This window comes from Melospiza melodia, chromosome Z, assembly GCF_035770615.1.
Source record: "Melospiza melodia melodia isolate bMelMel2 chromosome Z, bMelMel2.pri, whole genome shotgun sequence".
Taxonomy (NCBI): Eukaryota; Metazoa; Chordata; class Aves; order Passeriformes; family Passerellidae; genus Melospiza; species Melospiza melodia.
The window spans coordinates 72,374,031-72,393,193 of record NC_086226.1 but is presented as its reverse complement, the minus strand read 5'-3'; the positions used below and the strand labels follow the sequence as shown (position 1 = coordinate 72,393,193).

Below are 19,163 nucleotides of genomic sequence, written 5' to 3'. Positions count from 1 at the left end.
CACTGTTCTGGATGCAGCCCAGGATGTGTTTGGCTTTCTAGGCTGTGAGTGTACATTGTGGGGTCATGTCCCAACTCTTATCCACCAGCATGTGGAAATCCTTCTCAGGGCTGCTCTCCATTCTCTGTCCAGCCTGTATTTGTGCTTGAATTGCCCTAACTTAGGTGCAGGTCTTTGCACTTCTCGTCATGTTCACACAGGCCCACCTCCCAGGCCTGTCCAAGTCCCTCTGTGGCATCCCTTCCCTCAAGGGGAAGGTGCTGTTGACAGCACCACATGGCCAGATGTTCTTGGCAGACTTGCTGAGGGTGCTCTTGATCCCACTGTCCATGACACCTGCGAAGGTGTTATCCCACAGTAGTCCCAGTACATCCCCTAAGGAACTAGTGTCCACTTGGATAGGGAGTTCTTGACTATGATTTACAGTATGACCACTCAGCTAATTTCTTATCCATTTGTTTCGTCTGTCAAATCAGTGTCTCTCCAGTTCAGAGACAAGGATACCCTGTGTTACAGTGTCAGATGCTTAGCATATATCCAGGTAGATGATGTTGGTTGCTCTTCCATGCACTAACATGTAGTTGTGTTGAAGGCCTCCAAACTTGTCAGGCATGATTTGCCCCTGCTGAAGCCATGTTGACCATCATCAGTCACCTCCTTATTTTCCATGTCCCTCAGTATAGTTACCACAAGGATCTACGGTGTGATCTTGCTGGGCCCATGGTGAGACTAACAGGCCTATAGTTCCTCATACCTTCCTTTTCTTCCATTTGTAATAATGGGGGTTATCTTTCTCCTCTTTTAGGCTATGGAATCGTTACTGGGCTGTAATGACTTCTCAGATGTAGTGGGTGTAATGGCTGTTGTCTTCGCCTAGACTCCCTAAAGACTCGTAGATGCATCTCAGCAAGTCCCATGGACTTGTGCGCCTTCAAGTTCCTTAGATGGGCTCCAACTTGATCTACAGTGTTCTTCATTCTGTCAGTCACTGCCCTTTTCTTCTTGTGACATGAGTAATGTGACTGGAATACATACCAGGGAAGATGGGGGCAAAAAAGTAATTTAATGTTCCCCAGGAACCAATCTAAACTTTCCTGTGGCGCAATGTAATTTTTTTGCTTCAGCTTTCTCCCTATCCCAGGTCTCCTGTTTCCTTCTGAAGAGGTCATGCATTTTTTCTAGTTTTCCTTTTGTCACCATCTTACTTATAGAATCTCTTCTTGTTGCCCTTGACATTCCTGGCCACATTTAATCCTATCAGGGCTTTAGCTTTCTTAAGCTGATCTCTGGCTGCTCAGACAATTTCTCTGTATACCTCCTAGACTACCTGTCCTTGCTTCCCCTCTTTATATGCTTCCTTTTTTTACTTTGGATTCATCCAGGAGCTCGCTGCTTATCCATGCAGGCCTCCTGATGGTTTTTGCTTGACTTCGTTGGAAGGCATTGCTCCTGGGCGTGAAGGAATTCATGCTTCAATACTATTGACCAGCTTTCTTAGGACCCTGCTTCCCTGCCAAGCTTTATCTCATAGTACTCTGCCAAGCAGATCCCTGAAGAGGCCAAGATGCATCTGCTGAAATTCATGATACTGGGTTTGCTTTGCTCCCTTCTCACTACCTTTAGGATCTCAAATGCCAGCATTTCATGACCACTGTAGCCAAGGCTGCCCTTGAGCTTCTCCTTCCCCACCAGCCTCTCCTTGTTGGTGAGAACAAGCTCCAGCATGGCACATTCACCTTTTTATGTTCTCTGTCACTTGGAGAAGGAAGCTATCATCAAGGATACCTTACTGGATTGCTGATGCTGTCTTGTCACTCCAGGAGATATCGAACCTGGTTGAGGTTCCCCTGTGAGGACCAGCATTTGTGAACATATGGTGGTTCCTGTATATTGGTATACAACTGTTACGAATGAGTGTTTGAGATCACTTAAAAAATCATCAGCAAGGGTGTCAGTAAAACCCTGATTTAATATTAAGCAATGACAAAGTTCTTTGCAAGATTCACTCTGATACTTACTAGTCAGTTACACCAAGGAAAAAGAGAAAATCCAAACCACTACTAAAATCCAGAAATGAACTGTCTAGGGCTGTGTGTGTTTAGGTGCATGTGACAAGTGGCAAAAGGACAGTGAGGGCAGGTATAAAAAAGAATGCAGTCTAAAAGTTTAACAGCACTCAAAAGTATTTAACCTTAACTTACACCTTTACTTAAACCTTAAACTTAACAATTCAACATAGGAATTAACACTCAATAACATTTAACCTATCTTATAACCTGACCTTACTTACAAGCCTAACTTTGATATCCAAGGTACCTGAACATCTGAGAGAGCAGCATTTCTCCCAGAGTGTGCCGTAGCATATGTGTATGTTTATGCACACAGGCAGTCAGTGCAAAGTGCCTGTCAAAAAATTCCCCTCAAAGGCAGTGAAATACTCACTCTGGGTGCTTTTGCATCTCTTCATTGTGCAAAGATTTGAGCCTTGAGGAGTGAGGTGTTTGCCTATAATTCATTTTTGTTCAGCAGTTGTCTGAATATAGCAAACTTGGGAGTTTGTGGGTTTTGAGAGGCCCAGCTCAGAGAGAGGTTGCTGGTCTCAGCTGCTGTGGTCCAGAAGAATTCAAAGATTCTCATTTTAGACCACTGTTTTATACGGTCACAAGAGAGAGGGCTTTAGTCATAATAATGTTTCATCCTGGCCACAGTGTGAGTTGGCACACAGTTGAAAGTGTGAGAACAGGGATGTTATGCTATGCAAGCAAGAAAAATAGTTTCCAAGACTGTTCATAAAGAAGGCATGAGCTTGTTGGACAGCAGGGACTCCTGGGAACAGAAGGTTTCTGATATACTCAAGAGAAGCTGAGCCCAGGTGCTGTTTGTCAAGCTGAGACCGAAGGAGCCTTTTTTCAGATAACACTGGCCTAGAAGGGGTGAGGGAGGGATGCACCACCACAAGGACTCAGCTGCTCAGTCTTCCTGGCTGGAGTGCCTGTGGCCACCTAACTCTGCCCTCCTCTTAATTGTTCCCCACTGGCTCTCAGTCAGCTCCTCATCCATCCCCAGACAAAACTCCATGCACTCAGCTGGCTGTTGCCATGGAGGGTAACATTACCTCCTGGTCTCCCTTGCCTCTCCTTCCGAAAGAGCCTGAATCGTTCCATTCCAACAATTTTTTTTTTATGTTCTGTGATATGTAGTATTTTTTTTAATTTATGCAGTGGGATATACAGAGCGCTGAAGGTCCTCAAATTCTGTGTTTACAGAGACAGTGGCATATAGGATACAGTTATAGACTCAACTCTCAAAATAGTGGTAATAAGACAATTTTTAGGGTGGTATTTTTAGTGTGCAGATAATTTCCTGAGTTGCTTGAATGGTCTTAGAGCTGACCCTTGTAAAGAAATGTTTTCAGTAAAGATGGAGGCTGTCAGGTTCACATTCTCTTATAAGTTATTTTTGAATATGTCTCTGTTGACCTGTAACTTTATCTGTTAGTGTGTATGAGTAAGGAAGGATATTGTCCTTTAAATAAAAAGTGCATTTTAGGACCCATAGTATATGAAATTGTCATAACAATACCTAGCTGCTAGAAAGGCTCTAAACGTGTAATCAAAACTTGGTCAAAATCACCAAAACCCACTCTTTAAAGGTGTATAGGAAATACATAGTTACTGGACATCCTGTAGTCAATAACCTTTTGTTTCAGAAGAGACATTTGATCACGGATTTCTGGTAGTTTTGTGCCAAGTTGGGAGTGTGCATATGGAATAGAAGGTATTTTGTCTATGTGAAGAATAGCGTGGCTTTATTCAGAGAGCTATTTGAAGGATATACAAATACTCTGCAGCCGTTATTAGCCCGTCGTTGGTGCCCTACCTTTCAATAAGATAATTTCTTTTAGGGGTAAAATTACTCTGCTTCTGCTCCAGTTCACTTCATTTTCAGGAGGGCAAAGTGAGATTACAGGGAGTGTAGATTCTGACTGGAAGGTTAATGAAAACAAAGATCTGCATCTGTAAAAGTTCTGCAAATTTCTGTGATTGCTGGATATGTAAATTGGTAATTATTTTGGGATTTCCCTAAATTCAGAAGAACAGTGTATTAAAGTGTTATCAAAGTTATTTGGCTACAGAAAGCATAATCACATGGAGTCATAACTTAGTGTAATCTAGCCATCGTAATGCTCTCTAAGGAACTACCCATGTCCTTGATTGTATTGGTCTTTTTGTGATAGTGCTTAATTATTGCAGAGGCAGAGGTTAGTTATCATACAATGAATACTTGAAACTCTTCTGGGCATGAAGCAAGTCTGCTCTTAATATGAATAGAAAGGCCAAATAAAGCCAATTTCTTTAAACAAGTACTTATCCTCAACAAAACTAGGAAAATGTCATTCTTAGCTTTAGTACATGTACTCTCTTGTCAGAGCTATTATAGGTTCTAGATTAAGAATCAGTTTTGCAGAGGCCAGACTCCTTTGTAATCTAAACCATCCCCAAATAATTCTACAGTTGATCAATTTTAATTAACTTCTTACTGCAAGAACAATGAACATTTGGTCCTAACATTTCATTAAATCCTAAAGTTTACTAAATCATGAAATTTTTCCAGTAGCTCAAGAAAAAAAATCCTTCTGCATTTTTGAGAATTTTTTTCAGCCAGATAATTTGCTTAAAGTGCTGTTGAGATGAATATACCTGCAGTCTGCGTCTGCTTTTTTTCTGAGTTTAGCTGTGTTCATAAGGCAGTCTGTAGTACATAAGAATGCCCCCATATACTCAGTTTGGTTTCAAGTACTTTATACCTAAAAATTATTTTTATGTAATTTGGAAGCTAGTCTTCTAAATATAATGTAAAATTACACAGATGGAAGTTTCTAATAATATTTGCATTTTGTTTCAGAGCAAAGTAGAAGAGATGATTTGGAAGCATTGGGTCATATGTTTATGTATTTTCTCAGAGGAAGTCTTCCCTGGCAAGGTTTAAAGGTAGTGAGTTTTGCTATCTGCCTCTGTCCTGTTTTCAGATCGTCAGCTTTTATTGACATGTTTTATTGACATGTTTGGAATATGTGTCTGCAAGCTGTATAACTTCAGAAGCTTGTTTGTTCTTCTGTCATAGGCAGATACATTAAAGGAACGTTACCAGAAAATTGGAGACACTAAACGAGCAACTCCTATAGAAGTATTGTGTGAAAACTTCCCAGGTAATGTCTGCTGTTAATAAAAATGTTATGTCTTGATTTATAAAATGAAGCTGGCATAGGTAATTGCTGGGGTTTAAAATTACAGTATGTGTAATAGATCACGGTATCTTAGAATGGGTCAGGTTGGAAGGGACCACAGCTGGTCATGGGGTCCAATCTCCCTGCTCAAGCAGAGCCATCCCAGGGCATGTGGCACAGGATTGTGTCCAGGTAGCTCTTGAATATCTACAGTGAAGGAGACTCCAGAACCTCTCTGGGTAACCAGTTCCAGTACTCAGTCACCTGCACAGTAAAGGAGCTGTTTCTCGAGTTTGGGTGGCACTTCTGTGCCTCAGTGTGTGCCCATTGCCTCTCCTGCTCTTGCTGGGCACTGCTGAGCAGAGCCTGTATTCATCCTATTGACAACCACCTGTTAGATATTTATATGTATTAATCAGGCCCCCTCTCAGTTGCCTCTTTTTAAGGCTGAACAGGCCCAGCTCCCTCAGCCTTTCCTCATATAAAAGATTCTCCAGTCCCTTCATCAACTTAGTAGCCCTTTGCTGGACCCAGTCCAGGAGCTCCACATCCCTCTTGTACTGAGGAACTCAGAACTGGACATAGCCACTGAGTAGAGGGAAAGGATCACCTCCCTTGACCTGCTCTTCATAATGCACCCCTGGATTCCATCAGCCTTCTTGGCCCCCAGGGTACACAGCTGGCTGTGGAGAGCTTGTTGTCCACCAGGACTCCCATGTCCTTCTCTGCCAAGCTGCTTTCCAGCAGGTTTGGCCTCCAGCCTGTGCTGCTGCACAGAATTATTATTCCCCAGCTGCAGGACCCTGCACTCGCCTTGGCTGAATTTCAGACGGTTCCTCTGTGCCCATCTCTCCAGGCTGCTGAGGTCCCTCTGAAGGGCTGCACAGCCCTCTGGGCTATCGGCCACTGCTCCCAGCTCTGTGTTGTCAGTGAAATTGCTGAGGAGGCCTCTGCCCTTTTGTCTGAATCATTGATGGATAAGTTAAACAATACTGGGCCCAGACAGAAGAATTATCCTTTGAAGCAGCAGTAAGCTAATGCTGTTGTTCTTCAAATATAGATTCTTGTAAAGGAAACATTAAAAAAATACTTTATGTGTACTTACACTGATCAACTAGTCTGCACTTGTACCTTCACACTGAAAATTTTGCAAGCCTTTTCACCTGAAATCTGGTATCATAGCTCTATATTAAAAACAAGCTGTGTTAGAAACAGCTTGAACTAATATTTAAAATAACTTAAAAGTTTCAGGTGTCACTTCTAGGTCTCTAGAACTACAAGGAGAATCAATGAGGTGTTGGAAAATTGGACAGAAGGAATTAGGATGTTTTTTAAAAGTTGTAATAAAGTGCTTGGAACAGGGGACATGTATGATGGGCATGATTTTTCCAAAATATAAACGAATGCCTTGAAAGGTAATCAAAATACCATTGATAGGCAAAGTGGACTTGCTGAGAGTAGCTCATTACTAATGAAAGGAAATTCTGTCCAGAGTAGGTCTTGGGGACACAAAACTGATGCTTTATGTGGCATACCCCTTTCTTTGCCTATTCTTAGTCTTGTCTCTGTAAAATTGGTTGGAAAGAAAGAAGAAAGTAGAGGCATTTCTCTCCACACTGTTTTGCACATAGTGCATTAGAATTATAACATTGAATAGAAGATCTCAACAGGTAACATGAAGGAAAAATTAGTGGGGTGTTGCTTCCTAGGATATGTGTGGAATATGGTAGTATATCTCAGAATATGGTGGCATTTCAAAGAACATCATTAAGTAACTTTTCTTTCTGGTAATTCATGGTGAACAACTGTTCAGGTTTTATGGTGAGAAGTACAAGTTGCTTTAAAATTAAATAAGGTGGTGGGGATTTTTTTGAGATCCGTTAAAACAGATAATGGCATATGTATATATTTCTTATTTATCTAGAGGAAATGGCTACTTACCTACGTTATGTAAGAAGGTTAGATTTTTTTGAAAAGCCAGACTACGACTACTTAAGAAAGCTCTTCACAGACTTACTTGATCGGAAAGGTTATATGTTTGATTATGAATACGACTGGATTGGCAAACAGTTGGTGAGTACAGTTCAGCTGTCAGTAATATAATGGGTTTTTTTGTGATCAGTTTTGAGTTTCATTAAGGCATGTGCTTCTCAAGGCTGCTAGTAGAGCTTTGAGCAGCTGCTATTGTAAGCCTATCTGCAGATGCATGTTCTAACATTATCTTTTGGCTGAAGTGCTTCATATTCATTCTCTTTCCAAATGTGCTGTTATTATCAAAGTACACCACTGCTCAATCCAAATGAGGTGGTAGAAATTTGGATTCTTTTTTGAAGGAATTTAAAATTTTGCAAGTAATTGTCATTATTGCATGAAGTTTTTTTTTATTCCCAGTATTTTTAAAATGCAGAGCTATACATCTGCATATGAGGTATACTCTAGATATTTATCAGTTCACTATGGTAAAATATTGCATAGTTCATTGAATATTTCATTGTGGTGCCTCTAAGGTTTCAGGAAACACTCTTGGTATAATTTAGGAAATTGTAGTGGATGGGGCTTACTTCAGCTACTCAAATTTTTTAATTTCTTTTTATTATTTCTATTATGTAGGGAAGGGAGGGCTAATATGTTTATATTTGACCAGTTTCAGATTATGCACTTTACCCTTCTCTGTGTGATTCTGAAAGAAAGGTAGCATTTGTTTTATTGCAAAATGTATTTTTTGGTGTTTAGCATTAAAAGTTGCTTTAAGGTTTTGATAGATTTCATCAGAATGTCAAAACTGCTAACTCCAGAAAGTATCAGCCTAAAGTCTTTCAGAAAATTAATGTATAATACTTAGAATTGCTACTTCAATACATTCTGTAAGTAATAGTTTGCTTTATTTCCCATTGTTATTAGTAAATATCTAGTGAAGTTTCTACTTTAATCTGATAACTTTTGTGTTATTTGAAGCTGTCAGATTTAAATATTATTTTCTATTATAAACCAGTAACTTTTGGTGAGACTTAGAAATTTATTTTTTTTACCAGTTGCTACATATTGTTTATATTTGTAGCCTACTCCAGTGGGTTCAATACATTCAGACCCTGCAATGTCTTCAAACAGAGAAGCATATCAGCACAGAGACAGAATGCAACAATCCAAAAATCAGGTAAACTGCTAATCTAAGATTATCAGCATTACTATGTCTTTTGTCTAATGATTTGTGCTATGTTTTTATTAGAACTTGAAAATAAAAGTGACTCTAGGTGTTTTTTTGTTTTCACTTTAAGTAGATCTTTGTTAAAGTCTACATATGTAGAGATACATAAATATCTCCTAAAAGCTTGCTTGTTTGAAGCTATGATATAGTGTAGTGAATCTGTAGTGAATTTTCTCTCTACTCACACTTGGTATTCGCTGTCTCTGCTCCATACACTCTTTCCACTCTTTCCATTCTGACATTTATGTATAACATTTTCACCTTTTTTTAAACAAGGGTAATGACTTAGGTGGTAACAATGTTAGGAATTCAGAGCTATGTCAGTTTACCGAAGCAAAATTGGAGGGTTATTTTAGTGTGCTTTTTCTTACTAAGAATTTTGAGGTTTAGCTACTTCAGCTCTGTATGAAAATATTTATGAAGGCACGTGTAAGTATGTTGATAATGTTGAAGTGCATTCTATATAGGGATTGAATGTGTAGCGCTTCTGTACTTCTTAAAAATATGACAGTTAATGCACGGTTTGTTTTAAATTTTTTTCTTCTTTTGCATAAATCCTGATACATTCAAAAATGTTAGTCAACAGACCATAGGGCAGCTTGGGACTCACAGCAAACCAATCCACATCATTTGAGGGCTCACCTGGCATCTGACAGACATGGTGGCTCTGTACAGGTATTTTCTGCTTCTTTGCATGACCTAAATCAGTTGTTTTGCCTTACATAATACTACTTTCCTGTAATGTATCAGATGATTCATGTTTTCATATTAAGATTGCTTATCAGTGATGTTCAGAATGCTGCTATTATTTATTATTTCACAGTTCAGTTGCCAAACTGAAAACAGGTGCTGAAACAATGGAACTTTTTGTTGATGGAATATTTCTTGCATGTTTCTTAGCTAAAGTCAAAAATAAAACAGTTGAGCTGTCTTTTTTACAGAATATATACTTAGCTCAGTGAAAACAACTGAAGTTTAGACTTTAAATGTGTTAATTGTATTAGCAACTGAAACCCAATATTCACTGAATTATGTTGTTCAAGCTGTGGTTTTTGTTCCTTAAGTAAACATCAAATTAAAATGCTACTTAGTGATGTTTTCTTAAACTTCACTCCATTATTCAAATAGTAATTTACTAGAAAAAGGTTCCCAGGGCAGCACCTCACACATCTCAGTGAAAAAATCTGTAGAAACCAAAAGTTTTTCCTATATTATTAGTTGATTTCATCTTCAAAGAGCTATTTTCCTGGTTTGTTTTCAATTTTTAAAACTAATTTTTGAAATTTTTGATGTCTTATTCTTTGAATATATAAAGGTGTGAAATAGTTGGAGTAATGTGTGAGGAATTAATACCAGGAGATTCAAAATGCCAACTGTGAAGTCTACATGAGATTTTGAGCTTTGAGGCCAAAATGAAAATGGTTCAGCTTTGTGAAGTCTTATCTGGGCAGGGGTTGTGTGTGGAAATTGTTGCTGCATTTTTGATTATGACCATCTAAGTTACATTCGTTTCTTCTGAAGTTTTTGATTTTGAAAAAAGATTGTCATGGCCTGAAGAAAGAATGAAAAGTTCAGGATACAGAAAACAAGGCTGCAGTTCTGTCAGTGTAATAGCATTCTCTAAATTTTGTTACTTTAGAAACAGCTGTCATGTGTAGTGTAACAAAATCTAATAGGTGATAATTATTACAGTGTATCAATAAAAATTTAAAAGTTGTTCTTCCCATTAACAAATGTTTAAAAAAGCCTTCTTTTCCCATATTTTAGGTTAGAAAAATACACATTGAATTAGTTAGATTACAGTTAGTAGAACTTTCAAAGTGCCATCATATGATTCTGTTGGCAATTGTGGCACTTCAGAAGTCTTTTATTCTTTGTCAGGTAAAATGTAATGATCACAAGAAATTTTCCTCCATTGTAAAATAGGCTAAATACCCTTCAGGGATGGGGAGAACATTTTCTAGGAAATAACACAAATAACACTAGTATTCCTTACTGTTAATATAGTGTTGTTTCAGTTCTTTCTCCTCACAGGATACAGGCAGTCTGAATGAGTTCAGATCATTTAAATCTGTTGAGGCTAAGCAATTGCCACGTGAATGAGAGCACTGTGCAAAACTGCAGCCATATGTCTTGGAAGATCAAGTGTTGTGCAGCAGGATGTTTTCAGATTGGATTGCTTTTTTGTTGTGGAGTGGTCATGCTTCCTTATTAAGGGCACTTATAAAATCACATAGTATCTCCAGTTATGCTGTGACATAGCCCCTGGCTGTTATCAAATACATCTTTGTTGCAGGGATACTAACTGAATCATGCTATTTGTTAAGTTGTTTCATTAGCTAGCTACTTTAGTAGGATTCTTAGTTGCTTCCAAGGAGACAAATACTAAAAGTCATACAGAAAATTGTTCAAGGGTAAAGTTGAGTCTGAGGTGTGAAATTAAAGTGCATTTTTTTCTGTGATTTTAGTGAGCCATTGCTCATCTTTGAGATCAGTTTTATTAATTTTTCTGCGAGATATGAAGATCCGTCAGATTATTTCAAAGTGACAGTGAAATGTTTTTAGGTCAGTGCTGTTAGTCATCTGTAATACTGCTGCTGATGTCATCTCAGGCTCTTTTTTAGATGATTATTCAGATGTGCTAGTGATTCTTTTCTGTGACATATTAACATTGAGGGAACTGAGTGTTGGTGATGTATGTTTGTTAGCATACATTTGTATGCTATTAGTGATAAGTTGAAGTGGGAACCATTAAGGTTCAAACTGGTATTTCATTAACAGATATTGTTCTACTTTTTGTACTAATTTAATTTTTCCCAGACCCTAGGCTTGTGGTCAAAACATCCTAATGTGCTTAGACATGTCTAATTTTACTTTGTAGATACAATAAAAGTTCAAATAGTACTAGGAAATTGAGTTGTAAAGGGAAGACATCCCTTCTTCCACTTACCTCAGTCAATTTTTCTAGTTCATGCAGACTTATTAATGATCAACTCATCCCTCCCAGCATTTTGTTCAACAACTATTGTGCCTTTGTTCTCGTAAGTTTGTCTCACTTCTCAAAATGTCAGTTGTACAACAGTGAATTATTTTTTTCTCTGCATGAGCTGCAATCTGCTTGTGCTGTCATAAAGACTGTATTAATCTGTTCCATTGCAATTTTTTCCATTACTTACTAACTGGTCTTCTTTCTCTTTTCTCTTTCTTTTTTCCCAATGGGAAATTCTTTAAAAGGAGGTTAGATGGAAAGATTGGGTTAAAGAGTTCTCAGTAAAGTACTTAAGAACTGCTTGAAAGACTTTTGTATTTGATTTAATTAGTTTTCAGTTGCCCAATTCCTCTCCTTCAAGAAGTCAAGATAGTAAAGTGTTAGATGAAACAAATCAATCTTGCTGAGCTTTTGTGAGCTAAAAAGGTATTGTGGTAACTTTTATTCTTTTGTATTTCCTGAAAACTTTTTGAAGGTAAAACAAAGAATTGTGTAGTATCACTAATGAAATCCTTAGAGATGTAGACTGGCTTTATTTTTTGAGTGAAGAATTCATTTACTGAGATTCTTAATGGGATTAAGGGGTTTTTTTCTATGTCTATTCCAAATTTTTGCAATTCTTTGGTGTGACTACAATAATGAAATTCAGCAAAATTTGTTTTTTATGGCAGACTTTCTAACTGATTTTTGAACATAGCAAGTAAAAAATCAGTTAGTGTACTAATCCAGAACAAAGTATAGAGACTGAAGATTTAATGTCACCATTTAGGGATTTGGTATTTTGGTTTAACTGTGTCTTGGCCTTTGTCAAGCTTCCAGAGGACCATGTATCTAAGAAATCAGTCTATTTCACAGTGAATGTGTCATTAATAGGTAGTAGGTGGAATTTTTGTTTCTCTACCTCATGGCATAGAGACTATCAAGAAATAACCAGTGATGCATATGCTTCTTTATATAGGTGATCTTAAAACTTTTAAAGAACTGATTAAATTTGAAGGAACTAAATTTAAACCAGGATGAAGTTATAAAAATGCTTAAAGTAGTTTTAGGTTTTCAGTTTAGTGGTTATTCTCTCACTTGAAAATAGGTGAATAGCTTAAGTTAATCTTGAATATTGCAACACTTCTAATTTGAAGCTTTTAAAATATTTGGTTTTTGAAATGTAATTATGTTACTATTCAGGGAAAAATGTTCATGTACATTTTGTAACAGAATTTTTAGATGCAAACCATGACTTAAATATCCTAATTTTTTCACTGTAGTTGTATTCAGGTCTCCTAAGAGATTAATAGTGCCTCTCATTTTTTCATCAGGCTATTGATTTCATCAAAATCCATTCCAACTTGAGTCACAAGTAGAGAAATTAAATTCAAAGTTTCTCTTAAAGCAAATTTAGTTTGATGTTGCTTCTCTTTCCTAAAGTTATAGCTGTTTATGTGAATCTACTGTGATGAATTTTCATTGTGCCTTACTTGTGGTACATTCTGGCTACAGAATTTGGTGTACCCCTCCTTCAGTGCATACGATGTCCTCTGGGTGACTTATTCTTGCTCAATTCTGTTATGTTCCCATATCTTTCTGCGTCTGTTGTGCAGATTTTTGAGATGATTCGCTCATAGTTGGAAAAAAAAATGTAATAATTTGCCTTACTAAAGGCTTTTTTACGTCATACTGCAAAGTACTTTTCTGAGGTAATGTGAAATTAAATTCATACTCCTGATAGCCTTACTCACAGTGGAATTGATGCAGTCCTGCCTATCTCTTGTACTCCTTTGTATGAGTCTTTGTTAGTTTCATTCTCTTTTATTAGTGAGGAACTCCTAGAGCTGCTTTCAGCAGTAGTAGATTTGAGTGAAAGTCAGGTCATTTGTGGTTCTGGAGAAGCATGAATGATCCTGATTTTTGGATTTATGCTATATATGCTTTGGTTCGCTTATGCTTTCAATGGGTGTAACTCTTTCCAGAAAGAAGAACATCATGTTCCTCCCATCTAAACTGTGTCATGCAACAGACACTTCATAGAATTTGTTTATGTATTTGGTGAATGTATATGGCTGAGTTTGAAGTCAGTTTGAAAAATAAGCTCCAGTAAGCTTTGTTCTTTCTTACCACATAGTAGTGCATTGACCCCAGCAGAGGGTGATTTTGGCTTCTATAAAGAGGAAGTCAGCTTAGATTAGTATAGCACATACATAATACTTATAATATTACTCATGCAGGAAGGACTTTTATACACGTACTGTCAAGTTTTCCAATTCAAATGAAGATGTGTACATAGTTAAGTTTGATCTCTTTTTTTAAATGTGTTGTCCAAGAAGATAGATATCATTGAACAGGTGCTCCTGGCAAAGAAGTGTGAAGCAAAGTGTCATATGAATGCCCCACAGATGCTACAGTTTGCCTGTATGATATCTGTGTAAAAGTCCTACATTTTTTCATTTGTTTTTTAGGAAAAGAGAACAGGATTTCTTGCAAATGCCTTTGCAGACTGTGACCTGTTATTTACAATAGTCAGGAATGCTAAGTTGTACTGTGTTTGCTTCCCATCCAGAAAGGGTCTTGCTATTTCTTGCTATTTCTTGATGTGCCCTACTTCTGTTTGGGTAAACTGAGGGTTTCTGTTTCTCATCAACAACTTTTACACTTTTACTCAGTCTTGAGCATGGATCTGAGGTTCTTTTTAAGCTTAGATTATAGAGCAGAAATCCTGCACTATAAGGGCTGCAGGCAAGGCTGACTACAATATTAATTGGGTGACATTGCTTTATATGGATTAGTGCAGGCTATAGTTGTGGTTAGTTATGTAGTTAGGCGCAGGGAGCTCCATGTGAGCATGACCCCACCAGTGATCCCTTCCAGCCATAACCATTCTGTGCTTCCTTTGGAACCAAACTCATTTGATGGTCAAGTTGAGTAAAGTTTTTTTTACCCTTACATTTTTATGACTGCACCTATCTTAATTAGCAAATACTTGTGATGCACTTTTCCACTCTGGGTATTTTACAAGAAACAATGGAATTACCTTCACAGTAAGATACCTAGCGAGGTGGTTGGGATAATACTGTATCCCTGTTCTTAGTAAATATGTAATGATGACAACTCAGAATATTCCGTGACTCTGTAAAACCCAATAACTAGTAACCCAGGATATTTGGTCAGGATGCCTGCCTCACCATCTTAAGGTTTGTTAAAGTACAATTCCTACTTATTTCTGCCACTGAATGTGAAGTGCTTCTGTCATGCCCAGTGATACAAAACTAAGCTTAAGACACCTAGTTGAAACTCCAGTGACTTACTTATCATTGCAGGAATAAAGTACAGTCTCCTATCATTCCTTCAGTTATAGTGACTAAAATTTAGGTAGTTAGATTCCTGCAATCTCGCCTATCATTAATTTTGTTACGAGCCTGCAGGATGTTTTTTTAGCAGTGGTTCCTATTTTAGTGAAATTTGAAAAAGAAGAAAACTTGGCCTGATGTTGGCAAAGGGCACGGAAAATGCCTTGAGTGCAGCAAACTTCTGAGATGCAGTGCTTAGTTACAATAGGAACCACAAAACAAACCTCAATAGGCTAGGCTCTTAGCTCTGGTTATAAATAGATGAGACATAACTGTTATAACAAGAGGAGAGCTTGGAAGAGTGAGGGAAATAATATTATGGTAGTGATTTTCTTTCTCTCTCATCTACCTTAATCTCTGACTATCAGCCAACAGCTGGTTATAATCTTGAATTACAGACTACTCTTAGTGGCTCTAGAGCTGATTAATTGTTTACAGATGTTTTCTGCAAAAGTTTATATTATTTGTCCAGAATTACATTTTTGTGCTTGCTGGCTTGCCGAGCAGTTGCTGCTATTTAATAGCTGGTAGACATTTCCATGGAGTCAAGTCAACACTTTAGTGGGTCAATTAGCACTGTCAGCAGCTCTGATCAGGTAGGCACTTGTCTACGCCAGTTAACCATCTTCCTTTTTGTATTTTGTGGGGTTGATAATGGAGAGGCCTCTGGAATGTCTCCATTTGTGACACAAGGAAGCTGACAGGAACTGTGAGAGGGAATATTGGGTTCCACTTAAAGTCTCAACAAATATTCCTAGAGAACCACAGCTCTCACGGTGACTTGAACAATTTACATAGAAATTTCATGGTAAACTAATAGGAATGAAGATTAATCTAATTTTTATAATTTTTTTTGGCAGTAGATGTTTTCATGTCATAAAAATCAAACATCATATACTCTTATGTCTAGAAGACAGCCTTAGTTTTTCCCTCTTCAGGTGAGTGTCCTTTGAGATACAACTGAAGCAGACCTTCATATTCAGTGTGAATATAAAGAGTTAAACCAAGTAACATAAATACACCAAAGGAGCAGAGATAGGGTTAGACTGACTGAATTGGTATTGGAAAAGTGCTTAGTGCCTTCCCTTAGGGCTCTGAAGAGATGTGGGGGAAATTAGTAAATGACATCCACAGAGTTGCTTTGCTTCATCCACTCACTGTGAGTTCATTGTAGAGGTTAGTTCCATTAATAGATATGAAAGGAGAATTACAAGAGCACAGGGTTGCCAGAATTAAACCTGGAGAAAATACTGTTACTGGAATAAAAATAACTATAGAAATAACAAAAAATACTGTTTTTTTAAGATGTATTGGAACCTTAGGAATTAACAAATGTATGTCTGGCACTAGTATATTTTCAGGTCTTTCTTCTGATTTCAGGTAGTAAGCTCAACAAATGGAGAGCTGAACACGGATGACCCAACTGCAGGCCGTTCAAATGCACCCATCACAGCTCCTGCAGAAGTAGAAGTAATGGATGAAACAAAGTATGTCCTTCTTTTTATCTTCTTTGTATCTTTTGTGCTCAGCTGCTTCAATATTTTTTATATAGTTTTTCAGAAAATATTGTCTGAACTGAATAGCTGTTGGTGAGGAGCAAAACTACAGTGCTATACTTAATTTTGTCTTTAAGTTTCTAATTAGTAGAGTTCCTATAGCTTGTGCTTTTTAAGCCTAAGCCTTGAATGACATGTCTTGCTATGCTGGCTAGAGAAGTGCATGCATTTTTGATGTTTCAACTCATTTTGAAATATTTATTTTAAGATAGTGTTGTGACTACCAAAAGCCATGCGTAGAACATGTAAAAGTCTTCCTCTATATTGTATTCTGACTCTCTTTTTTCCTTTGCTCTCTTTCTGTATAGCTGCCAGAAAGTGTTGAACATGTGGTGAGTTATACAGCACAGGCAGGCAGAAATAGCCCCAGGAGCTTTGTTCTTTTTATTTTGTTTAAAACTAACTTCAGAAAACTTTAAAATATCTATTTAGAAATGACAAAATACATTTTAATTCTGTGAAACAATTAACTGTTTTTACAAAACGCCACCCACCTTCAGGAGCTGTTCTGCCTGCTTCAAAGCCTGCTTGCTTTTAAGTTGTGTAGTTTGTGATGTACTTTACATCAACCTTTTTAATGGCTACTAGAATATTTTTTTCTTATTTTCTATTCTGTTTGAAAGGGGAAAGCATTCTTTTCAAATATTGTAGCATTCAGCTAGTGTATTAACATCTGGAAAATAATTCACATGAATAAGTAATAATTGCTAGCAGATGTTTGAACTTTTCCAATTATCTCTGTAAACAAACTATTTACCAAAGTATTAGTCTGTGACAGCTTTCTAACTAATCACTGAAACATAACTTCAGAGTTCCTTAATTCTTAATTATATCCAGTGCAATGGAGGGGAAAAATATTAAGATCTGTTACCATGGGATGGACAACTAATATTTATGTATTTGAGTAGTAAACTTAGACTTGAAAAATAGTACAGAACAATATTCTTGGTAGCTAAAGGTGATATGAATTCCAACATGTTTCATTTGATAATTGTGCTTGAAATAGGATTTTACAAGGGTATGGATTTAGTTTATCATAAAATAAAGGCACACAGGTATGAAGGATACATTAGTATCTGCATTATTGCTCAGCTACATTAGTAGCAGAGCAATTCACTAGCAGCAATTTTTCTAGGACCCATTTTCCTGACTTTAGATAAAAGGGAAATTTCCGAAAGTGAAATTTTTTTTGAAGCAATTGTTCCACAAATTCTGGTTCTGATAGGTAAGCTTTATTTGCAAGTGTAATTAATAATTTTGAATGGCAGTGTCTGTAGGGCCACATTTTTGCATTGGCTTTCTCAGGGAACCACTGAGGAGAACTACATTCTTTGCTGCCATCTTTGTGGAGTATGGTATTATTTTACTGTCAGAAATGTATCTGTTCATATATATATATATATATATATATATATATATATATATATATATATATATATATGAAACAGAAAAAATCCAAAGGGGCAAGGATATTGATAGGCTGCCCATAGCTAAATTCCCTATCCCCTCTCTTCAAATAAGCACAGTGATAATCTTCCTTATGCTCAGCTCATGTGCACACAGAAAAAGATTAAATTTCTTGTACTTTGAGTAGTGATTAGCACAATTAAACCCATTTTTAGTTCCCTATTTTAATTGGTTATCTGCAGAAAGTTAAGAGAATTCTCAGGAGCCAAGATGCTCAGCTGCTTGAGAAGTATAGGAGTTCACTTTTTCTGATATGAATACATAATGGATAGATATTCTATCCGTGACCTTTTTGGCCTACTCTTAATTAGCTTGGTTACAGACAAAATCACTAGTCTCAGTGTCCTGCTCTTTAGATTGATTTTCTTGTTTTTGAGTATGTAACACTCAAATTAGTGTTTCAGCACTGTCTGTTTAAACTCAAGTTTCCTGAGTGACTAGAGGTTTTTCTGGGGGTAGTTTTCTATATTTTGAAATTCTTTTATATTTTAACAGTCAATTAACACACATGCATGCCCTCTCACCCTCACCCCCTCTTCAGCTTTAGTATCAAACATCAATGCATAGGTAAACATATTTTTTCAGAAATAGCACTTAGAAGATTTTAATTTTACATTTTAACATTGTAATTGCAAGCCTAATATCAAAAAGGGTTGTGACACGTTCAAACATTTGTTTATAGATTTTACACTGTGGAACAGGTTAAGGGAATGGGATTACTAGTATCCTTCATGTCTGTGACATGGATATTTTTTCTTCTAAGGAGACATTGGATGGCAAGGATGTGTCTAACTTTGTGCCTCTCTCATAATCTTTTTTCCGCCTGAAAGTATGAACAAAGCTAACCTCTCTTGCTCATATCTTCTGTTTGTAATGTTTCCTTATACTCTGAAAAGACAAACTTGAATCTTATTTAGAAATGCTTCATTCTTTGTTTTAGATGTTTCCTTAGTTTTAGAAACTTAGCATGACTATATCTTCTTTTAAAAGGAGTGCCCCTCATGAGGGATTGTCCCCATTATGTAGGATTTTAACTGTGAACATAAGTGTAATTTAGGTGAATATTTGAGCTGCTGCTACCATTTCAGGTGAAATCCTGTAAATCAGAAAGGATAAGTTTGGGGTTTTTTAATTCTGTAAGGATTTTATTGTTTTGGGACGTTTAACCAATGTTTAACCAAACATTTCATTGTTCAGTAATTATTTATCTACTCACATGCAGTATATATTCTAAATCTTATGCCGTGTCATTTTCATGGTGGGTGTGCAGCTAGCATGACTTAGCAGTGCGTGCTGCATTTTGGGAATTCTGGTGGGTTTGGTTGTGAGTGTTGGGGGTGGAGGGGGTTGTTGGTTCTTTTTGTTGGTTTGGGTTTTTAGA

General features: G+C 37.1%; 1 protein-coding gene across 4 annotated transcripts in view; it reads left to right on the top strand.

Moving 5' to 3' along the window:
• Positions 1–19,163, top strand: part of CSNK1G3 (casein kinase 1 gamma 3) — a 70,236-nt gene that overhangs the window by 45,234 nt on the left and 5,839 nt on the right. For 3 of the 4 annotated variants that reach the window (XM_063181205.1, XM_063181202.1, XM_063181207.1), the window contains 7 exons: positions 4,906–4,991; positions 5,125–5,209; positions 7,152–7,300; positions 8,286–8,381; positions 9,012–9,107; positions 16,140–16,246; positions 16,624–16,647. In XM_063181205.1, the coding sequence (XP_063037275.1) occupies positions 4,906–4,991; positions 5,125–5,209; positions 7,152–7,300; positions 8,286–8,381; positions 9,012–9,107; positions 16,140–16,246; positions 16,624–16,647 (643 nt within the window). The remainder of the gene's footprint in view (positions 1–4,905; positions 4,992–5,124; positions 5,210–7,151; positions 7,301–8,285; positions 8,382–9,011; positions 9,108–16,139; positions 16,247–16,623; positions 16,648–19,163) is intronic. The other variant, XM_063181206.1, reaches the window with a different exon arrangement.